General features: G+C 50.2%; 1 protein-coding gene across 3 annotated transcripts in view; it reads left to right on the top strand.

The window, feature by feature from the left end:
* The first annotated feature begins 6,742 nt into the window (after positions 1–6,742).
* The window catches only part of GRIN2A (glutamate ionotropic receptor NMDA type subunit 2A), a 210,553-nt gene continuing 198,780 nt past the window's right edge, over positions 6,743–18,515 (top strand). For 2 of the 3 annotated variants that reach the window (XR_013979424.1, XM_080980936.1), the window contains exons 1-3: positions 6,744–7,497; positions 8,890–9,076; positions 10,783–11,205. Coding sequence is in view for 2 of the 3 variants with exons in the window: in XM_080980936.1 (XP_080837062.1) it covers positions 10,786–11,205 (420 nt within the window). In the remaining variant the exon portion in view is untranslated. Of the gene's footprint in view, positions 7,498–8,889; positions 9,077–10,782; positions 11,206–18,515 lie in introns of all 3 variants that reach the window. The other variant, XM_080980935.1, reaches the window with a different exon arrangement.

Genomic DNA, 18,515 nt, shown 5'->3' with positions numbered 1-18,515 from the left:
TATAAACACATTTGTGGCTTAAAAAATACAGTGGTACCTCAGGTTAAGTACTTAATTCGTTCCGGAGGTCCGTTCTTAACCTGAAACTGTTCTTAACCTGAAGCATCACTTTAGCTAATGGGGCCTCCCACTGCTGCCCTGCCGCCGGAGCACAATTTTTTTTCTCACCCCGAAGCAAATTTCTTAACCCGAGGCACAATTTCTGGGTTAGTGGAGTCTGTAACCTGAAGTGTCTGTAACCTGAAGCATCTGTAACCAGAGGTACCACTGTGCAGGGTTCATCCAGACTCCCTTGCATGCCACAGTCTGAACTTTAAAGCTCCATGTTCAAGCTTCTTCTTTTGTTGCCCTGCCCCACAAAAACCTATTTACTGCTGAAAACAATTCCACAGAAAACATGAATTGTTGTTTGCTCCAATTCAGTGTTAAAGAGCAGGTTTTCTTGGGGAAACTGGTGGGGCATTTTCTTAAAGTGCTCGGACATGTGTGTGGAAAGCATGGGGTAAAAGGTTAGTGTGGATGAGCCCACAACGAGGTTGCTTACAACTTACCTACTGCATTTGCAAGCAACTGAGGGGCTGGGGATGTCTTCACCTGACACATATTACACCACAGGCCTTTGGCTCCTTGCTTCTGACTGAAGTGCACTCTCCATGAGATATTGACTTTGGCTTGATCCTGTTGCTGGATCACGTCTGCACCTAGACTGAGGCTCCGGGTGCACTCTGCATTTTAGACAGTCCTGGCTGCACCAAAAGAGACCTGGGAGCTGTAGTTTGTTAAAGGTGCTGAGAATTGTTGGAAGATCTCCCTGCTCCACTCACAGAGCTACAATTCCCAGAGTGGTTCACCGGTCAATGCCTTTTCTCAGGGGGCTAGGGGCAAAACTGGGTGCAGCAGCAAATGCAAAGGTTTGTTTTTGTATTGAAGGCTACTTTCTGCACATGGAGGAGGTGGACAGAGAAAGACCTACGTTTCCGAGCACAATTCATTATGTTGGTGCTGACCTTTAAAGCCCTAAATGGCCTCAGTCCAGTTTACCTGAAGGAGCGTCTCCACCCCCATCATTCTACCTGGACACTGAGGTCCAGCGCTGAGGGCCTTCTAGCAGTTCCCTCACTGCAAGAAGCCAAGTTACAGGGAACCAGGCAGAGAGCCTTCTCGGTAGTGGCACCCACCCTGTGGAACGCTTTCCCATCAGATGTCAAAGAGAACAACAACTACCAGAAGACATTTGAAGGCAGCCCTGTTTAGGGAAGCTTTTAATGTCTGATGTATCACTGTATTTTAATATTTTGTTGGAAGCCACCCAGAGTGGCTGGGGAGGCCCACCCAGACGGGCGGGGTATAAGTAATAAATTATTATTATTAAAAGTTTTTCTCCCTCTCTTGTAACACTAGAACGGGACATCCATTGAAGCTGAATTTTGGAAGACTCAGGACACGCAATAAAAAGCCCTTCCTCGTACAGTGTAAACTATGGAACCCACACCCAGGGGAGGCAGTAATGGCCACCAAACTCGATGGCATTAAAAGAAGATTGGGCAAACTCATGGAGAATAAGCCGATCAATGGCCACCAGCCAGGGTGCCTATGTTCTAGCTCCAGTGTTGGAGCTCCAGTGTTGAATGCGAGTTGCTGGGAATCTCAAGAGGGGAGAGTGTTGTTGTGCTCACGTCCCTCTGGTGGACTTCCCAAAATGAGCATCTGGTTGGCCACTCTGAGAACAGGATGCAGGACCAGATGGGCCACTGGCCTGATCCATCTGCCCAAGAACTTTCTCACGCTCTTACGGAATATTAGGCAAATCGATGGAGGATATGGCTGCGTTCTGCCTCTGCTGTCGGAAGCATCATAACAGATACTGGGAATCTCAAGTGGGGAAGAGTGTGGCTGTTGTTCTTTGGCCTTGCCTGCAGGCTTCCCATAATAGCCATCTGGCTGGCGTCTGTGAGAAGATGACACTGGACTAGATGGGCCCTTCAGAACTGCTTATTATCCCAAAATGTCAAATAAACAAGACCCCTCATTCTTGGAACATCAGCAGGCAAAATGCACCCATCAGCACATTGCCACCAATGAATAGATTCATGAATAAGTCACAGATTTATTTACATATTTTTTGGTGTTTTTTTAAAAAAGTCCTCTTCAATCATTTTTTAAATGAGTGCTGTCCCCTGCGGAAAGGGCGTTCGGGCTGATAGAATAGTCGTAAATAATCCACATACCTTTCCTCTTGCCAGGCTAATGTGCTTAAAATAAAGTCTCCTCTCCCACATTTCCCCAACAAATAAGCATCCTCTGGCTCATTCAAGAAGAACATCTCTCTCATCCCTGGATTGGCAAAGAGAGAGAGGAGGGGGGAGTCACCCGCATCAAAAATGGTGCTTCCACCGGGTCGGAATTGCCTAGGGGAAAATGAAAATAAAACTCCGTCTATTGGGTGCAACGCTCCAAGATTTATTTATTTAATTTGTTGACCAGCTGGGCCTTCCCACCTTCCAGTAGCAACCGGTCTCCTGATGGCTCGGAGCGATATTAAACACAGAAGGGCAATTAAACAATTATGCAATATTAAAATGAAAATAAGCCAGGAAGATGAGGGTTGAAGAAATGAACATATGCTGCCAATTCTCGTAGAACATAAGTAAGTAGCACATAAGCGGCACACAAAACGTTACCAAACCATTCTATGTTCTAAATCTTATATCAATAATCCAAAAATTGAGAGAGCTATGTACAAGAGCCACTACAGAAGCCACACACAGAAAACTCATTCAAACTGTGTCCAAAAGGAAGATTCAGTCTTAAAAGTTCCTTTAGCCAGGCTCCTGTAGACATCAACAAAGGTAAGCCTGATCAAATGAAGTGTCGGCGATGTTGTGCTCAAGGGTTAGATATCAACGAGGATAAGTTTGATCAAACGAAGTGTCAGTGATGTTACGCACAAGAATTAGACAGGGTGCTGGCGTTTGTCACCTGTTTCGCCCATGAAGAGTCTCGGGCTTATTCAGTAAATTCTCTCTCACAATTTTGATATATTTATAAACAGTCAACTTCATATGCTAAGTTCTTTCTTGATTTAAGCATTTATTCATTTACTAAGTGGGTGGCACTGTGGGTTAAACCACAGAGCCTAGGACTTGCTGATCAGAAGGTCGGTGGTTCGAATCCCCGCAACGGGGTGAGCTCCCGTTGCGCAGTCCCTGCTCCTGCCAACCTAGCAGTTCGAAAGCACGAAGTGCAAGTAGATAAATAGGTACCGCTCCGGCTGGAAGGTAAACGGCGTTTCCGTGCGCTGCTCTGGTTTGCCAGAAGCGGCTTAGTCATGCTGGCCACATAACCTGGAAGCTGTACGCCGGCTCCCTTGGCCAATAAAGCGAAATGAGCGCCACAACCCCAGAGTCGGCCACGACTGGACCTAATGGTCAGGGGTCCCTTTACCTTTACCTTTAGGAAGATGAGGGTGGCATACTGCTGGATGGCAGTAACTGCTAAGGCTGCAATCCTACCTGCCAAGAGGTACTGAATCTCTTATTGGCCCCCAGGGCCGTATCCCCTTATGCGAGACACGCCCCCCGAGGGCTGTGTGGTGGGTGGAGCCAGAGGCAAAAGGGGTGGAGCAACGGGTGTCAATGGTACCTCTGTGCAGTAGAATGGTTCATCCCGCAAAGCAGAGCTGGGGAACCCTTTTCAGACCGAGGGCAACATTCCCTTCCGGGCAAGTCTTGGCGGGCCACATGCCAGCGGTGGGTGGAGACAGGGACAAAAATTGGTGGAGCAATGATTTTTCCTTTGCACGATAGGCTGGTTTCCACACACACACACACACACACACACACACCCTCTGTCTTCCATCCAGACAAGAAAGAGGAAATATCAGGATTCAAAGGCATATTCCAGCCAGGCAAAAACAGTCAAGGAGGGTGCGAAGCAGGGCTGGTAAGAGATGTGGCCTGTGGAGAGGGTCTGTGGCTGAGGAGGTTAGTCTGGAGAGAGTCCTAAAGGCCAGATAGAGAGGCTGGGGGCCACCGGGCCTGAGTTTCCCCTCTCCTGTCCTAAAGGATAGGAAATATTAGAATAGCAATGCATGAGTCATGTTGGATGACAGTATGGGTCCCTCACAGCTTCATCCCAGGTACCTGGAGACATCTGATGGGGCAGGAAGGCAACGTTCCGTTCCCAGCATTGCTTTTCTGGGAATTTGGAGGTACACTGCCCCAGTACATGGAAGCTGCACTTCCTAGACTCGTCTCTTTATCATCTCTGAGTGCCAGCCCTCTTGGTCTCCTCTGCATCTGGTCCTTCTGGACTGATGAAGGGTCTTCTTGCTGCTTATGCTTGCAAGAGTCACATGGTGACCCCACTGCCATAGCTCAGTGGGTAGAGTATCTGCTTTGAAGCCAGAAGTTCCCAGGTAATCCTGACATCTTCCATTAGAGCTTGGAATGTCCATTGCCTGGAACCCTGGAGAGCTGCCAGTCAGTGTAGACTAGGGGTTGTGGTCCAGGGACAGACTTCAGGGTGTCTGTGAACTGGAGATAAAAAAAAAGGTATTTCCAACACAATAAATTAAATTGTGGGGAATATTTTGCGTGCATGTGTCGATGTGCATTTTTCTGCAGAGTTGCTCTGTAACTTCCACCAGATTCTCAAAGGGGCCAGTGACCCCCCCCCCAAAAAGGTTAAGAACTACTGAATCATAGATAGTTGGAAGGGACCTAAATGGTCATCTAGCCCAACCCTCTGCAATGCAGCGGGTGCAGCAAATCCTAAAATACACGGACCCATGGTTTGATTCCGCATAAAGTTAGTAAGTGAATCTCATTTTATTTAATTGGGCCTTCACTCAAGCAAGTGTGCACAGGATAGCAGCTTCCGTCTGTTTAATCGGTAGATTCAACCAAAAAAGCTTTAGTTGATCTGATTTTATTTGTCGGGGTCAAGCAGAATTCAATGGCGGACATTTGAATCAATGGTGCTCTGAGTTAAGGGCACATCTGTTTAATTCTTAAGCTGCTTTGGTTCTGGCATGTTACTGAAACAGGGTATGGAAATGTGAGAGTTTTCCCTCCCAGCGCTGAAGGATAGCTTGGTTATTACAAGGGCAGTGGGTAGTTCTCAGCCTCAGGGCCACAGTCACCTATCAGGCCACCTTCCAGGGGCCACGTGCCAGAGGTGCACAGGGCCAGAGGTAAAAGAAAGGTCACATTTTACCTGTGTGCACTATTTATGATTGACACCTGGGCATCCTCCTTGATTCTCCTTACAGGCAGGTAAGAAGCAGGATCAGTGTTCTAGGACACATTCCAGTCAGGCAAAAACAGGGGAGGAGGGTGCAAGGCCTAGGGAGAGTGGGGTGTAGCCTGATGGAGGCTGGAGGTTTCACACTTATGAAAGCATAAGATGGTTGGACAGTGTTCTCGAAGCTACCAGCATGAGTTTGCCCAAACTGCGGGAGGCAGTGGAAGACAGGAGTGCCTGGTGTGTTCTGGTCCATGGGGTCACGAAGAGTCAGACACGACTAAACAACAAAGCCTTCTTACCTCTATCAGCCCCTTAAAAACAAACAAACACCTACATTTGATCGACAGAATGCTCTATAACATGTTTACACTGGAAGAAGTTCTGCACAGTCCAGTGGGACTTGCTTCCATTCAAGTATTTATTAGTTATTATTATTATTAGTATTATTATTATTATTATTATTATTTCATTTACGAATTTCTTCCCATGTGTGGCATTCCAAAGTGATTTATGTTGGATCAGACCCTAAATTATTGGCTTGGCTTGGAATTGAAATCATTCATGTGTATTCTATATATATATATATATATATATACTGATTGCGGTTTTGCTGCCTAACATATCCTATTAATATTTCTGATTAAAAAACTAAATAATTAAGACTGGGAGCTGCACAAGGGCAGAATTACTCATGCTTAAGGGGTGGAAGGGGGGGGGGGGACGAAAAGCAAACTTGCCCGTAAACCACTTTGAGCCTGTGGGGGAGAGCAGGACATCAAGGAAAGAAAACTATGGCACAGGGCAATCCAACCCCCATGAATATGAAAGAATAAATAACCATTTACGCACCGGCAAAATCGAGGGCCCTCCCCTACTTTAGAATATTTTTAAAAATGCACATCTGTGCAATAGATACACTGCCTTGATAGTTAATATGAGTTGGCAGCATCCCAAATTTTGTTGCTAAAAAAACATATGTATCTATCTCCCACTCACCAGAGCCCTTGCAACAGCCCCCTCCGTCTTGCAAGCAAGGGAGGCAGCCTGCAACTTAAACAATCAACCAGCAGCTTTACAAGGAAGAGGATATAATTATTATTATTAATAATATTAATCTATAAAGTGAACATTATCTTGCCCGAGCCCCCTTCCCTCCCCTGCTCCCCCCTTGCAACGGTGGCGGCGCGACCGGGTCCGCTCAGCCTCCCGGCCGCTCCACACCGACCTCCCGGCGGCGCGTGTGCACGTGTGGATGCGTGTGTACGCGCGCTGCTGCCGGGTCGCAGGGCGGCCACACGGCGCGTCTCTCTCCTTCGCAGCGGCTCCGCCTCCCTCCCTCCCCCCGGTTTTGGGGAGGGGGTGCTGCAGAGAAGGAGCGAGGAAGACTTTTCTCCCTCCTCCCCGCTTGGGCTGGCGCTCAAGCGCTGCGTGCGAACCGCACTCTGCTCCAGACTGCGGCCCCGCCGCCGCCGCCGCCCGCTCCTCCTCCGCCGCCCCGGGGCAGTGCACCAGCCGAGCCAAGCCCCTAGCAGCAGCCCAGCCAGCTCCGCTCAGCTGGGGCCTCCTCCTCCTCCTCCTGCGCTCTTCAATCCCTCCAGCCGGCAGCCGCCTGCTGGCGAGTTGGCTCCACAATCCCTTTCCAGTGATGGAGAGAGAGAGAGAGAGAGAGATGGAAGGGGGCTGCTGGTCTTTTTTTGGTGACACCCTCCCAATTCCTGCCCTGTTTGCTTCCACTGCAGCAGAGAAGCGCTCTTCAAACGTCGATGGGGACGAGTAACAAGTCTCCAGTTTGGGCAAGCGTCGCGCGCAATTAAAGCGCCTCGGGGTTTTTTGGGGGGAGATTGGCATCTCTCTCGTTTGCAAAGCAGGGCAAGCAGTTGAGGTTGTTGGACTCTGCGCGCTCTCCCTCCCTCGGCTGGGTTGGCAAACTTGGAACAGGGAGGCGGTGTATGTGTGCTTGTGCGCGCGTGTGTGCGCGCGCGCCTGTGTGTGAGTGTGTGTGTTGGATGGTTTTGGGAGCCCGAAGATGCTGCCTGGCGTGGTTCTCCCCCCCCCCCCTCTTGCGGAAGGGCACCTGAGCTGAAATCTGGGGATTAAGCAGACGCACACGCACACAAAACACAAGCACCCCCCCCACACTCACCACCTACACACACACAAACGGAGACGCGTTTCTGACGGGTGCCAAAGGAATCCTTTTGAAATGACTTGGAGAATTTTCAGCTTGGAATTATGTGGAGGGCGAATGCAGTGAGTAACAAGCGGCGGCGAAGGCGATTAAATAATAGCAATTATGATAAATAAGAATTTTAAAATGCGGAATGGGGAGGGGGAGAGAGAGAGGTGGGAGGTGGGGGGGCTATGGATGGATGATCGGTGGCGATCTTTTTGCCTGGCACTGTTGCAAAGGGGGGTGGAGTTGGGTTGCCTCGACAGTAGCGTCCATCTACCCCACCCCACCCCGCGCCAACCCCCGGCCACCCGTGAGTGAAATGGACAGATTAGGGTCCCGGCCTCGCTGCCGCTTTGCATGTCAATTTCGCTTGCCAAAAAAGACAGAGAGAGTAAAAAATAAAATAAAATAAACGTCTTACCCCGGTGCGTTTCCCCATTATTTTTTTAGCATGGAAATTAGTGCTATTAGTATTACTGGAGAGGTTTACGGAGCAGGTGGAAAAGGTTTCTTTCCTCTCTCGCCGCGCCATCCCATGCACCTTTACTCGGGAGTAAGCTCTTTGGCGCTTAGCTGAGTTTACTCTCGAGGAAGTGCGCGGAGAGTCGCTTCTTGCCTCCATCCCAAAATGAGGCGGCTGGTCCTCTTTTAAACACCCCCCATCGCCAGCCTGTGCGTGTTTACTCCGAAACAAGTCCTCTTGACTTCAATGGGACTTACTGCCCAGGAAAAGATAGGAGCTAGAAACTCCTTGCGATGGATCTCTCCAGTTGGGAACTTCAAGCTGCCAGAAGGGACCTTTAACTTGGGTAAAAGAAGGACCCTCCATTAAATTGCAAAGGGGTTGCGGGGGGGGGGGTCTGTCCTTACTTTCCGAGTAGACCGATCGCAGCGGTGGTTATGGGAACGCAAGTTTTGGGGGTGTTTACTAGGAAGCAAGGCCCGCCTATGCTCAGTGGGCTTTTTTACTCTCAGGTAAGGGAGTCTGCCTAGGATCCCAACCTCTAAGGGGTGGTGTTGGGGGAGGTGGAGGGGGGGGGCGAGGTCGCTTCATCTGTCTCTCTCCGCTCGCCCAAATCACACCGCAATCCTACGCATCCTGACCCGGGGAGGAAATTCCGTTGAACTCCGCGAGGGCTTCCTCGGGAGTAAGGACGCATCGGATCGCGTGCACGTCCTAGTGGAGAGAAATTGCGGCAGGAGGCGGGAGATGGAAGGAAGGACGGGGAACGGATTTCCAAGCAAGATCGCGGGCGAAACGCGCTCTCCGACAAATTACATGGAAGCAAATCAACTTTCCCCCCCACAGACGATCGGCTGCCCGGCCAGGATTTATTAATCCGCTGCGCCGCGAAGTTGCCGCTGTGTTATTTTGCGCTGTTCCGCCTGCGCTAACGTGGTGGTCTTTCTCTCGCCCCTCCCTTCCCTTCCCCTCCTCCCCTCTCTCCCCCCAAAACCCTCCCTTTTAGACCCCCTTTGCACCGATAAGCAACCCTGCCTCGCGGGGAGGCGAGGATGTGGCGCCCCGATCTCAGCACCAACACTGGCGATCGCATCTCTGGAAAGCAGGATGGCAACCTCCCCTGACGCGCGGCGCTGAGGAGTCTTGCGAAATGCCAAACTTTGCGGCAGCGGCTACGATTTCTCACATTCCTGGTAATGCTGATTCTGATGCTGGTGGAAGGTGGCTGGAGGGGCGGGTGTGTGTGTGTGTGTGTGTGTGGATGGGAATGAGGATAAATAAATAAATAAATAATTTTTTTGACGGGGGGGGGGGTAGAAAGTGGAGAGAAGCGCCAGGGGGATGTTAGGAACGCGGCGGAGCGCCAGGAGGCGCTGTTGCTCTTGGTTTCCCTTTCGCCCCCATGAATGGAGCGAAGAAGCTAAGAATTCCCTCTCCTACGTAGTAAAGGCTAACGGTGCAGGATTTCGCAGCTTGTGTGTGTGTGTGTGTGTGTGTGTGTGTGTGTTGTGCACGTCTTTCTAATTGGTGCAAACAATCCCCCCCTCTTCTGCCAGCGTGGTGCATTTTTTTTTAACCCAGTGGTGTTTTTTTGGGGGGGGGGTGGGGATATTTCAAATAATTAATACTTCCCGATGAAGGAGGTTTAAAAGCATGGGCTAGTGGGTTATGGTTTTACTATAAAAATCCACCCACCCTCTTTCTGTCTTCTTGCCTCTCGTGTGATCTGACTGCAGTCGGGGAAGCAGGGGAAAAAATCTGCCCTGCAACAGACAACGGCTGAGTTTGAATCCAAATGAGGTCTGGGGAAAGAGGCACGCAGCTCCAGAGACCCCTCGCTGGTGCCCACCTGAAGCCTAGGGAGGGAAGAGGTTTACTCTGAGTCCCATATATCCCCCCTGCTGCTGCTGGAACATGATTGATGAGTGTAGATGTCAGGATGATGGGAGCCATAGGATCAGAGATGCATTTTCCCCCCAGGGTGGTGGTGGTGGGGGTTTGATGCAAGTCAGCAGAAGGTAGCCCCCTCCCTCCACGAGCGGCTTTGCCACCAGCCTCTGTGAGAAGGAACAACAGCCCCCCCTTTTCACCCACCCGCCCAACGAGATCCACGAAAATAAAGCAGTGTCCAGGGTCTTGACCCGAAGTGAAGGGGACAGTATGCATGCCAACGACTGGCCGACATCCCTGATGCCCAGCCAAAGTGGGTACATTGCCAAGGAGAGAGGGGAGTGAGGGCGGGTGAGGGTTGGGGGGGGGGGAGAGGGGGGAAAAAAGGGTTAGAATAATGCATGTCTGAATCTGTTCCAGAAATTCAGCCAGTTCTGCGTGAGCAGCCAGCCAGCCAGCTTGAAACGAGTCTTGGAATAAAATACAATTTCTGGACAGAGGCGAGGGGAGGGAGGGGGGTGGCACACCAATCATTGCTGCTTCAGCCACAGCAGGAGGGAAGAGGAAAGGAGGGCAGGAAGCAGAGAGGGCCTGGGTCACTGCATGCCTTCAAAGCCTTCGAAGATGCTTCGGAAAGTCAGGCTTTCCAAAAAGGCATCCTGAGAAGCTTCAGATATCTCATCTGCGCTGTGTCCTCAACAGAGATTGAGCTGGTTTTATTTTTTCCCCCTGTAAGGGAAGGATATGTGCAGGGCTGGCCAGCGGCCCTTCCGAGACCTCGAAGGCGATGTCAGTTTTGCTCTGGTGGGAGTTAAGTGTTGCACTGAGCCCGGGCGCTTAGCTGAGGTTGAACTTTGAGGGCCACCTTGACCCTGCAAGAGGACTCAGTTCAAGGATGCCTGTTTGCAAGGTTAAGGACCGGGTCCCTGTGGGAGGCAGGAGGCTGTGGCAGTTCATCCTCGTCTTCCGCGTGATGTGACGCCCATCCCGGGCTCCTTGTTCTCCGCAGAGCATGGAGTTGGTGAAGATGGCGCGAGTTTGCTGGAATCTCCTGGTGCTTCAGGCTCTCCTGGCAGAGTTGGCCCTCGTCTGGGGGGCAGAGAAAAGCTACCCCATCCTGAACATCGCCGTCATCCTGGGGAGGACGCAGTACGTCACGGAAAGAGAGGTCCGAGCGCTTTGGACCAGGGATATGTCCGGCGACCTCACCGTCGACGTCAATGTGGTGCCCCTTCTGGTCAACCAGACAGACCCAAAAAGCATCATCACCAATGTCTGTGACTTGATGTCAGGCACCAAGATCCATGGCGTGGTTTTCGGGGACGACACCGACCAGGAGGCGGTTGCCCAGATTTTGGATTTTATTTCGTCACAGACCTTTATTCCGATCCTGGGGATTCATGGCGGCTCGTCAATGATCATGGCGGACAAGGTAGGCGGAGAGCACATCGTTGTGTGAAGTTGGTGCCCTGCGGGGCAATGTATGCTGTCGCCTCCCTGTTTGGGCAGAAACGGAAATGGAGCGATCCTTTCATGCAGGGGTAGCTAACATGTGCCCTCCAGATGCTGTTGGACTGCAGCTCCTGCTATCCAGCCAGCATGACCAATGGTTAGGGAAAGTGGGAGTTCCCATCCAGCAACATCTGGAGGTCACTGAGTTGACTAGTCCTGCCTTAATGGGTCTGTCTTGGCTCCCTTAAGCTGTTTGTAACTTCAGTTTCTTTGGGGAGGGGAGATCTTTATTTCTGAATGATTAGACTTGTGGTTTAGCTTGGAGCGGCTTCTTCCTCAGTACCAAGACCTGCTGGTTCAGGAGCAGTTTGTGGCTATTCCATGACTTTCCCTATCAACATTGGGCTGTGGGGTGCGAAAGATTAGCAAAATCTGTTTTTTTTGTCTTCGGTTCACAAAGGATGTTTAGATCTCCAGCAGCTTATGCACCAAAACACACGATCTGCTTGGATGTTGCAAAGCCGAGGGTTTCACTCAGAACTGCATGTTTCCTTTGAGTTGCTGGATAAAAGTCTTCTCCAGCCACCCAACTCTGTGCCGAAAGGACCTCTTCCTGTCACTGTCCACTGGTTTCAAAGGTCTGATCTGCACTGCAGACTCAAGCCAGCTGAACTGTCATTTTCTTAGGGAATTGGGGGGGGGGGACACAGCTCTGTTGGGGATGGGGGCTAAGGATATCTTTTTGCAACTCATGCACAGCTGCAGCTCTTGCAGTCCTTAAGGGGTAACAAAGATTGCAATGCATCTGTAGTGTAGACCCTGGAAGTTATTAATCCAGCAAGCATGTCGAAAGGAAGCGATGGGGAGACCTTAACTACAGCAGGGTGGCTAGGTGAATGCTGGCTTACCTAGCTGGTGTTATGGAGAGCCATTGGGATATTGGCCAGGGCCGACCCTAGACATTTTGCCACCTGGGGCAAACCACAAAATGGCGCTCCTTCCCTGCCAGGGAAGAAGAAGTAAACGAAGGTCTACATTAGGAACAAGGGGGGTGGGGGATAAAGATCTACATCGGGATCCGCTGTGCCTGCGGTTCCTGCTTATTGAGGCAGCCTCCTCACCTTGCCTCATGTGTGGGCCGGCCCTGATTTCAGGAAAGTCAAACCAATTGTGGAGGAGAACTGTGTCGGGGTTGTGTGACGAGCTGCGAGTTTAAAGGCTTAGGGCTCGGGATAGGAGAGGGTGCCTTGGTGTGCAATCAAACAAAAACTTAGCAAAATGTGTGCGAGAGAGATGATAATCACCAGGGATTAGGCAACTGAGCAGTGGTGCAGTGAGACTGAATGAATCTCCAGGGCGCAATGGCAACTCTGCACATGGTACATTCGCATGATACATTTAAAGTGCTGTGATACCATTTCAAACATCCTTGGCTTCCTCTTACTAATTCTGGCAGCTGTAGGTTCTTACTAGTTTCCTTCCCAAGCTACAATTCTCAGAGTTCCCCATGAGGAAGAAGGATCGATTGTTTAAAACACGGTGGGGACGGGCAATGGTGTCTCTAACAACTCCCAGCACCCTTAATGAACTACAGTTCCCAGGATTCCTTTGAGGTAGGGGAGCCATGGCTGTTGAAATTGGTATCATAGCGCATTAACTGTATGGTGTAAATGGAGCCTGAGGCCTACATCTGTCAGCGTGCACAGCAAAACCTTGATAGTTCTCAAAGCCTGCGTGGAAAATGGTCTCTGTTTGGGCTCTGACAGAAGGTCCATGTAATCCCAGCATGATGCCAAATGAAGTACCTCTTCCTTGCAATGGATAACAAACATATGAGAGTTTTCGTGACAAGGGTGATGGGCTTCTTAAAGAAAGGGATTCTCTTTGGTTTGGGAACGTCACGCCTAGGGTGAATGTGGCCCTCCAAAGCTTTCTATCTGGCCCCTGGGATTTCCACAGGCCACGCCCCCTCTCCCCAGGCTCTGTTTTACATCCCCCTCAAGTGCTTTTGCTTGGCTGGGATGTGTCCTTGAACTGCAATCATGCCATTGGCCCATCCAGTTTGGTATTGTCTACATTGACTGGTAGCAGCTTCCCAGGACTTCAGAGCAAGCTCTCTCCCCCGGCCCTACCTGGAGAAACCCAGTGTTAGAAACTGAGATATATCAGCTAGGCGCCAAATGGCTCCTTAAACCAGGGTTAGAGTTGCCCAAGCGGAATGCCTGGTTGCTATTTTGGGGGCAAGATGGCTCTAAAGTCATATTTCTCAATACAAACTTTTGGGTTCCTGAAATTCATTCTGATTGTGCAGATTCTATAGGATGTGGTATTTGTGTGTTGAAACAGTTCAGAGCCAAGGATCTCTGGGCATGTACCTCTAGGTGGTGGAGATGTCAGGCAGCATCCTGGCACCTGGACATCTTCACTTGGTCGCAAGTGGCCAATAGGTGCAAAATGCGCCTGGCTAATTTCTAACACTGCTGGAGATGCCGTCAGGTGATTGAACCTGGAACCACCTGCAGCCCTTCCCCTCTCGCTAGCCTGGATGGAGAAGTGTGTGCAGAAACCTTTGACTTTCTCTTGGCTGGAAGGTACGGTAGCTTACAGGGCAAAGGTCGGAGTTGCATCTGTTGCTCCACTTATTTTTGTCTCTGAGCCCATGCACTATTGGAATGTGTCATAGGTTTTCTGTAGGTGGAGGTAGGGAAATATGTCCCTCTGTTTGACAAATTCATTGCAGACAGAGGAGAAGATGTCCCTTAGCTGTTCTTCAATACGTCAGTGAAATGGAACCTCCATGGCAAGAGGCAGTTTACCTTTGAGTACCAGGCACTGCGAGCAAACAGATGCCGACTTGGGAAAGAAAGACCTGTCTGTCTCCTCTTGGAAGCAGTGTTCAAAACGCGCTAGGTGCATTCTGCTACTGGGGTGGGTTCCATTGTGACTACGTGGAGATTTCTGGGCACCCAGTTGGTGACTGACATCTTCATCGAGCCAGCTGACTCGTCTGTAGCAAAAGATGCAAGTCTTCTGCTTCTCGGCTGGCTGTGCTATAGCCTTTCCACAAGCCACCCAAATGGATCTCACAGGCCACAGTTTGCCTTAGTCCATAGTTAAGACCTTTTCCATTTCTATGGTGTGTGTTTCTCCTTCTTGCACACTGGGACAAGCGAGCTGTTGTAAGAGCAAGCTACAGTTGAGCAATGTGGCTGAGATCCTAGAATTGTAAAATTGGAAGGGATCATCTGTTCCAAGCCCCTGGCGAATAGACGTTCCATTGTGGCGACCGTAACCCAGGTTTAACGTGTCATTTGGTGCCTAGCTTATATACCTGAGTTTCTAACATTGCTTGGAAGTGGAATGATGAAAGAAATGGATCATTGGTTGGCTCCAGCAGGACTCTGGGTACGTCTTGAACAGCAGCCAGTGATGGAGATGGCCACTTTGCTCTTGGTCCCCAGAATTTGCTGCTCAGAGGTAGACTGCCTTTGACTATGAAGACTCTCTGCTTCGCAATTCGAGATCACGATTAGCCATTGGTGCTTCTCTTAAATCTTCTTACACGAATTGGCCTACCCCTTTTCAAAAGCTTGTGGCCAACCTAGCAGTTCGAAAGCACGTCCAAGTTCAAGTAGATAAATAGGTACCACTCCGACGGGAAGGTAAATGGCGTTTCCGTGCGCTGCTGTGGTTCGCCAGAAGTGGCTTAGTCATGCTGGCCATATGACCCAGAAGCTGGCTCCCTCGGCCAGTAAAGCGAGATGAGCGCCGCAACCCCAGAGTCGTCTACGACTGGACCTAATGGTCAGGGGTCCCTTTACCTTTACTATCACAAGCCTCTTCGCTGGGATGGTGGCTCCTAGGTGCATAGGATGGGGCACAACCTTTCTTGTGACAGCGCAGGGTCACTTCTAGGATGTGAAAGGTGATCTGGGAGCTCATCCCAGGGGTGTTGCACCCCAGGTCACCAAGCTGGATCAGGGCTTCCAGATTTCGAGAAAATGCTTCTGCTGGAGCGTGGAAGCTCTGATCTGCAAAGAAGTTTACACTGAAGTGGAAACGGAAGCCTCTTGTATGGCAAGAGGCTGCTTTGGTCCACACAGATATGATGCTCAAGGAAGACCTCATAGCAGCATTAAGGTTAATTGTTACCTTCCTAGCCTTGCCTCTTCTGCTCTCCCCGGTTATCGCCTTTGCTTGCTAGCCTGCTTCCCTGCTTTTTTCTGTTTTGGCTTATGCCAGGGGTGGAATGTGGCCCTCCAGCCTTCTCTGTGTGGACCTCAGAATGCTCCCCAAGCCACACCCCATGCACTTTCATCCAGTTGGGATGGTCCCTTGGATTCTGATAATGCCCCTTCTTTGCCTGCATGGACGATAGAGAGGAGTGTGTTTGTGCAGAAACCAGTCTACTGCAAGAGGCAATAGCCATCGTTCTGTCTCCTTTTGCCTCTGGACCTGATCACCACTGCCATGTGGCCCTCAGAAGGCTGCCCACCAGGCCATGTGGCCCCAAGACTGCAAAATCTCCCACCCGCCGGCTTTTATTGCATGGTGCCTAATACTACTTGCTGCGTTTATTATTTGTTTTATTGTTGTGAACCGGGAATTGCAGTGAAGAGGTGAAACTGGCCCTGTCCCCCCTGCACAGAACATTGCCAAATCTATGAATCGGAGTGGTTCTTTTTGTAGAGCTGCAAAACTCATAACAAAGCCCTCTCTTGCCTTCCCCAGCATTGTTTTTGGCCCTTCCCTGGTCATGCCTGATTCCCTCTCTGAACATTGGATGTAAGCAGCTGGGGTTGGGCAGCTGCTGCTGTTGTTGCAGTTGTCGCGTGGCTTTGCAGAGCAGGGACAGCCAACTTCTGCATTCTTGGGGTGTGTGTTCTGTGTCTTCCAGTGAACAGACTGGGGCCCAGCAATAAAATCTGCTGCAGAAACTGGAAAGCCAAATGCCATTTAGCGTTTAAGGCTGGGTTGCAGAATCTGCCGTCCTCTAGATGTGGCTGGAGTGCATTGAATATGTGATTGGGACATGTGTCTAGGACAGGGGTGGGGAAGCTGGTGCCTTCCAGGTGTGGCTGGACTCCAGCTCCCATAATTCCTTGCCATTGGCCATGCTGTCTGGGGCTGATGGGATTTGGAGTCCAACAGCAGTCAGAGAGCCACAGATCTCCCCCATCACTGATGGAGGGCTTTACAAGCGTGTAAGCATAGGATTATAGAATTGTAGAGTTGCAAGGGACCCCCAAATGCCATCTAGTCCAACCCCCTACAATGCAGGAATCCTGTCCACAGCCATTCCTGGGTGGGCTTATATAAAATATTATACAACCCTGCTTAATATTTGACAGCTATCATTTACATTGCATATGCGTGGGACGTTTCTTGGGTTTGGGGCACATGGAGATTATTTGTTGTATTTCCAGAAAACTGAACAATAAGTTTAAAAAACCAAATCTGTACACTGCCATCAAAATTCAATACAGTCATACCTTGGGTTACAGACACTTTGGGTTGCGCGATTTTGGGTTGCGTACCGTGTCAAACCTGGAAGCACCAGAACGGGTTATTTCTAGGTTTCGGCGCTTGCACATGCACCAACTTGCAACCCACATGTGTGCAGACATGGCACTGCGGGTTGCGGATGCTGCGAATTGCGAATGTGCTTCCTGCACGGATCACGTTCACAACCCGAGCGTCCACTGTAGAGGGATGTTAATGTTGCACAGCAGAAAGGAATATAACGTGTGTGTGTTTTGCAACTGAATATATTGTTTCCTTTCCTTTCTGACAGGCGATTTTTTTGGTCATGTAGCGACCAAAAGATGTGGAGGAATGAGGGGCCAGATAAATTTGCACCAGGGTGAGGAGGGCTGGGTCTGGCATAGAACCACTGATTGGCCATCTCAGCTGCAGATCAGGAAGGGTGAATCTGGGAATTTCAGTTTCCCTCCTTTCCTTGTTTTTCTGGTTTGGTTCTCCATATTTCCATGTCGCTTTTGAATTTTAAAACTAACAAAATCTTCGTGTACTGGATGGTGTGCGACTAACGTTTACTCAGAATAGACCCGATATCTTTTTGGTACACATTACTGGGCTGGAGAACAGCATTGCAAAATTCGTAGCAGTGCGAATCGTGAACAGTGACTGCGTCTTATTTCAGTAACTGAAAACTGGGCAGTTTTGCCTTCAAATGCAAACTGAACATGATTTCTCCCTCCTCCCTTACTGATGGCACTAATCAAGAATGACCAACAACCTGGCCTGGTACAAGGCAGTTTCTGATGTTCTTACATATGGAGAAAGGCTGTTAGCTGAGTGGTTGAGCATCTGCTCTGCGTGAGGAAGGTCGCTGGTTCGATCCGCAATGGCCTTTCCTGGGGAAAAGGCTCCCTGTCCAAAATCCCAGAGAGCCGCTGCCAGCCAGTGCCGACAACACTGAGCTAGGCAGACTGGTGGTCTGGCTCGGTGTGAGGCAGCCTCCTGTGTTTCCTCAACTCCAGGCGACATAAAACATAGCTGAAGATGTGAAAGCTTCTTTTGCAAGGCTGAATGGCCCACCGTCACAATCCCTGCTCCTGAGATTGCCTCGTGTTTTGCCTGGGTGATGCTAGCTGCCGCTGAGGAGCCTTTGAGCCAATCTTGTTTGTCACTTATGTAAAGAGTTGATGATAATTCAGCGAGGCGTTTGCTGACTGGAGAGCCACTTATTAGCTTTTCAGCAAATAATTTCTCAGCACATCAAACCCCGAGACTGTTTCACAACAGTAGCGGAGCCGACTGAAGGCAAACCAGATATTAGAAAATAAAAATAGCTTGGGTTCTCCTCTCAATCCCCTCGCCTCCCCTCCTCACTCCCTATAGCTTGCCTCTTCTGTAGACGTCTTTTCGGCATTGCGGTCGGGAGATGGCGAGGTGGAATTAAGAGATTTGCACCGTTTCGGGTCAGCGATCCATGCAGCAATCCTGGGGTTGCAGGACAGAGTGGAGAACAGGCTGGCCTAGACTAGGATACTGCATGTAAAGACTAACTGAACGATCCCCCAATGGGAGTGCTGTGTGTTTGTGTGTATCTGAAGCATGTCCCAATAGTCTTAGCTTGTCTCTGCCTCACCTGCAACTCTCCTGCCTGCCACAGGGATTCGGCAACAAGGATGGCACAGCCGCAGTCCAGTCGAGTGCTTGGGGGCAGCATAAGTACAGTGGTACCTCGGGTTACAGATGCTTCAGGTTACAGACTCTGCTAACCCAGAAATAGTACCTCGGGTTAAGAACTTTGCTTCAGGATGA

The sequence above is a fragment of the Podarcis pityusensis genome (assembly GCF_964106645.2).
Source record: "Podarcis pityusensis genome assembly, chromosome: 14".
NCBI lineage: Eukaryota > Metazoa > Chordata > Lepidosauria > Squamata > Lacertidae > Podarcis > Podarcis pityusensis.
Note: the sequence above shows the minus strand (reverse complement) of the source record. Positions and strands in the feature narration are given on the sequence as shown.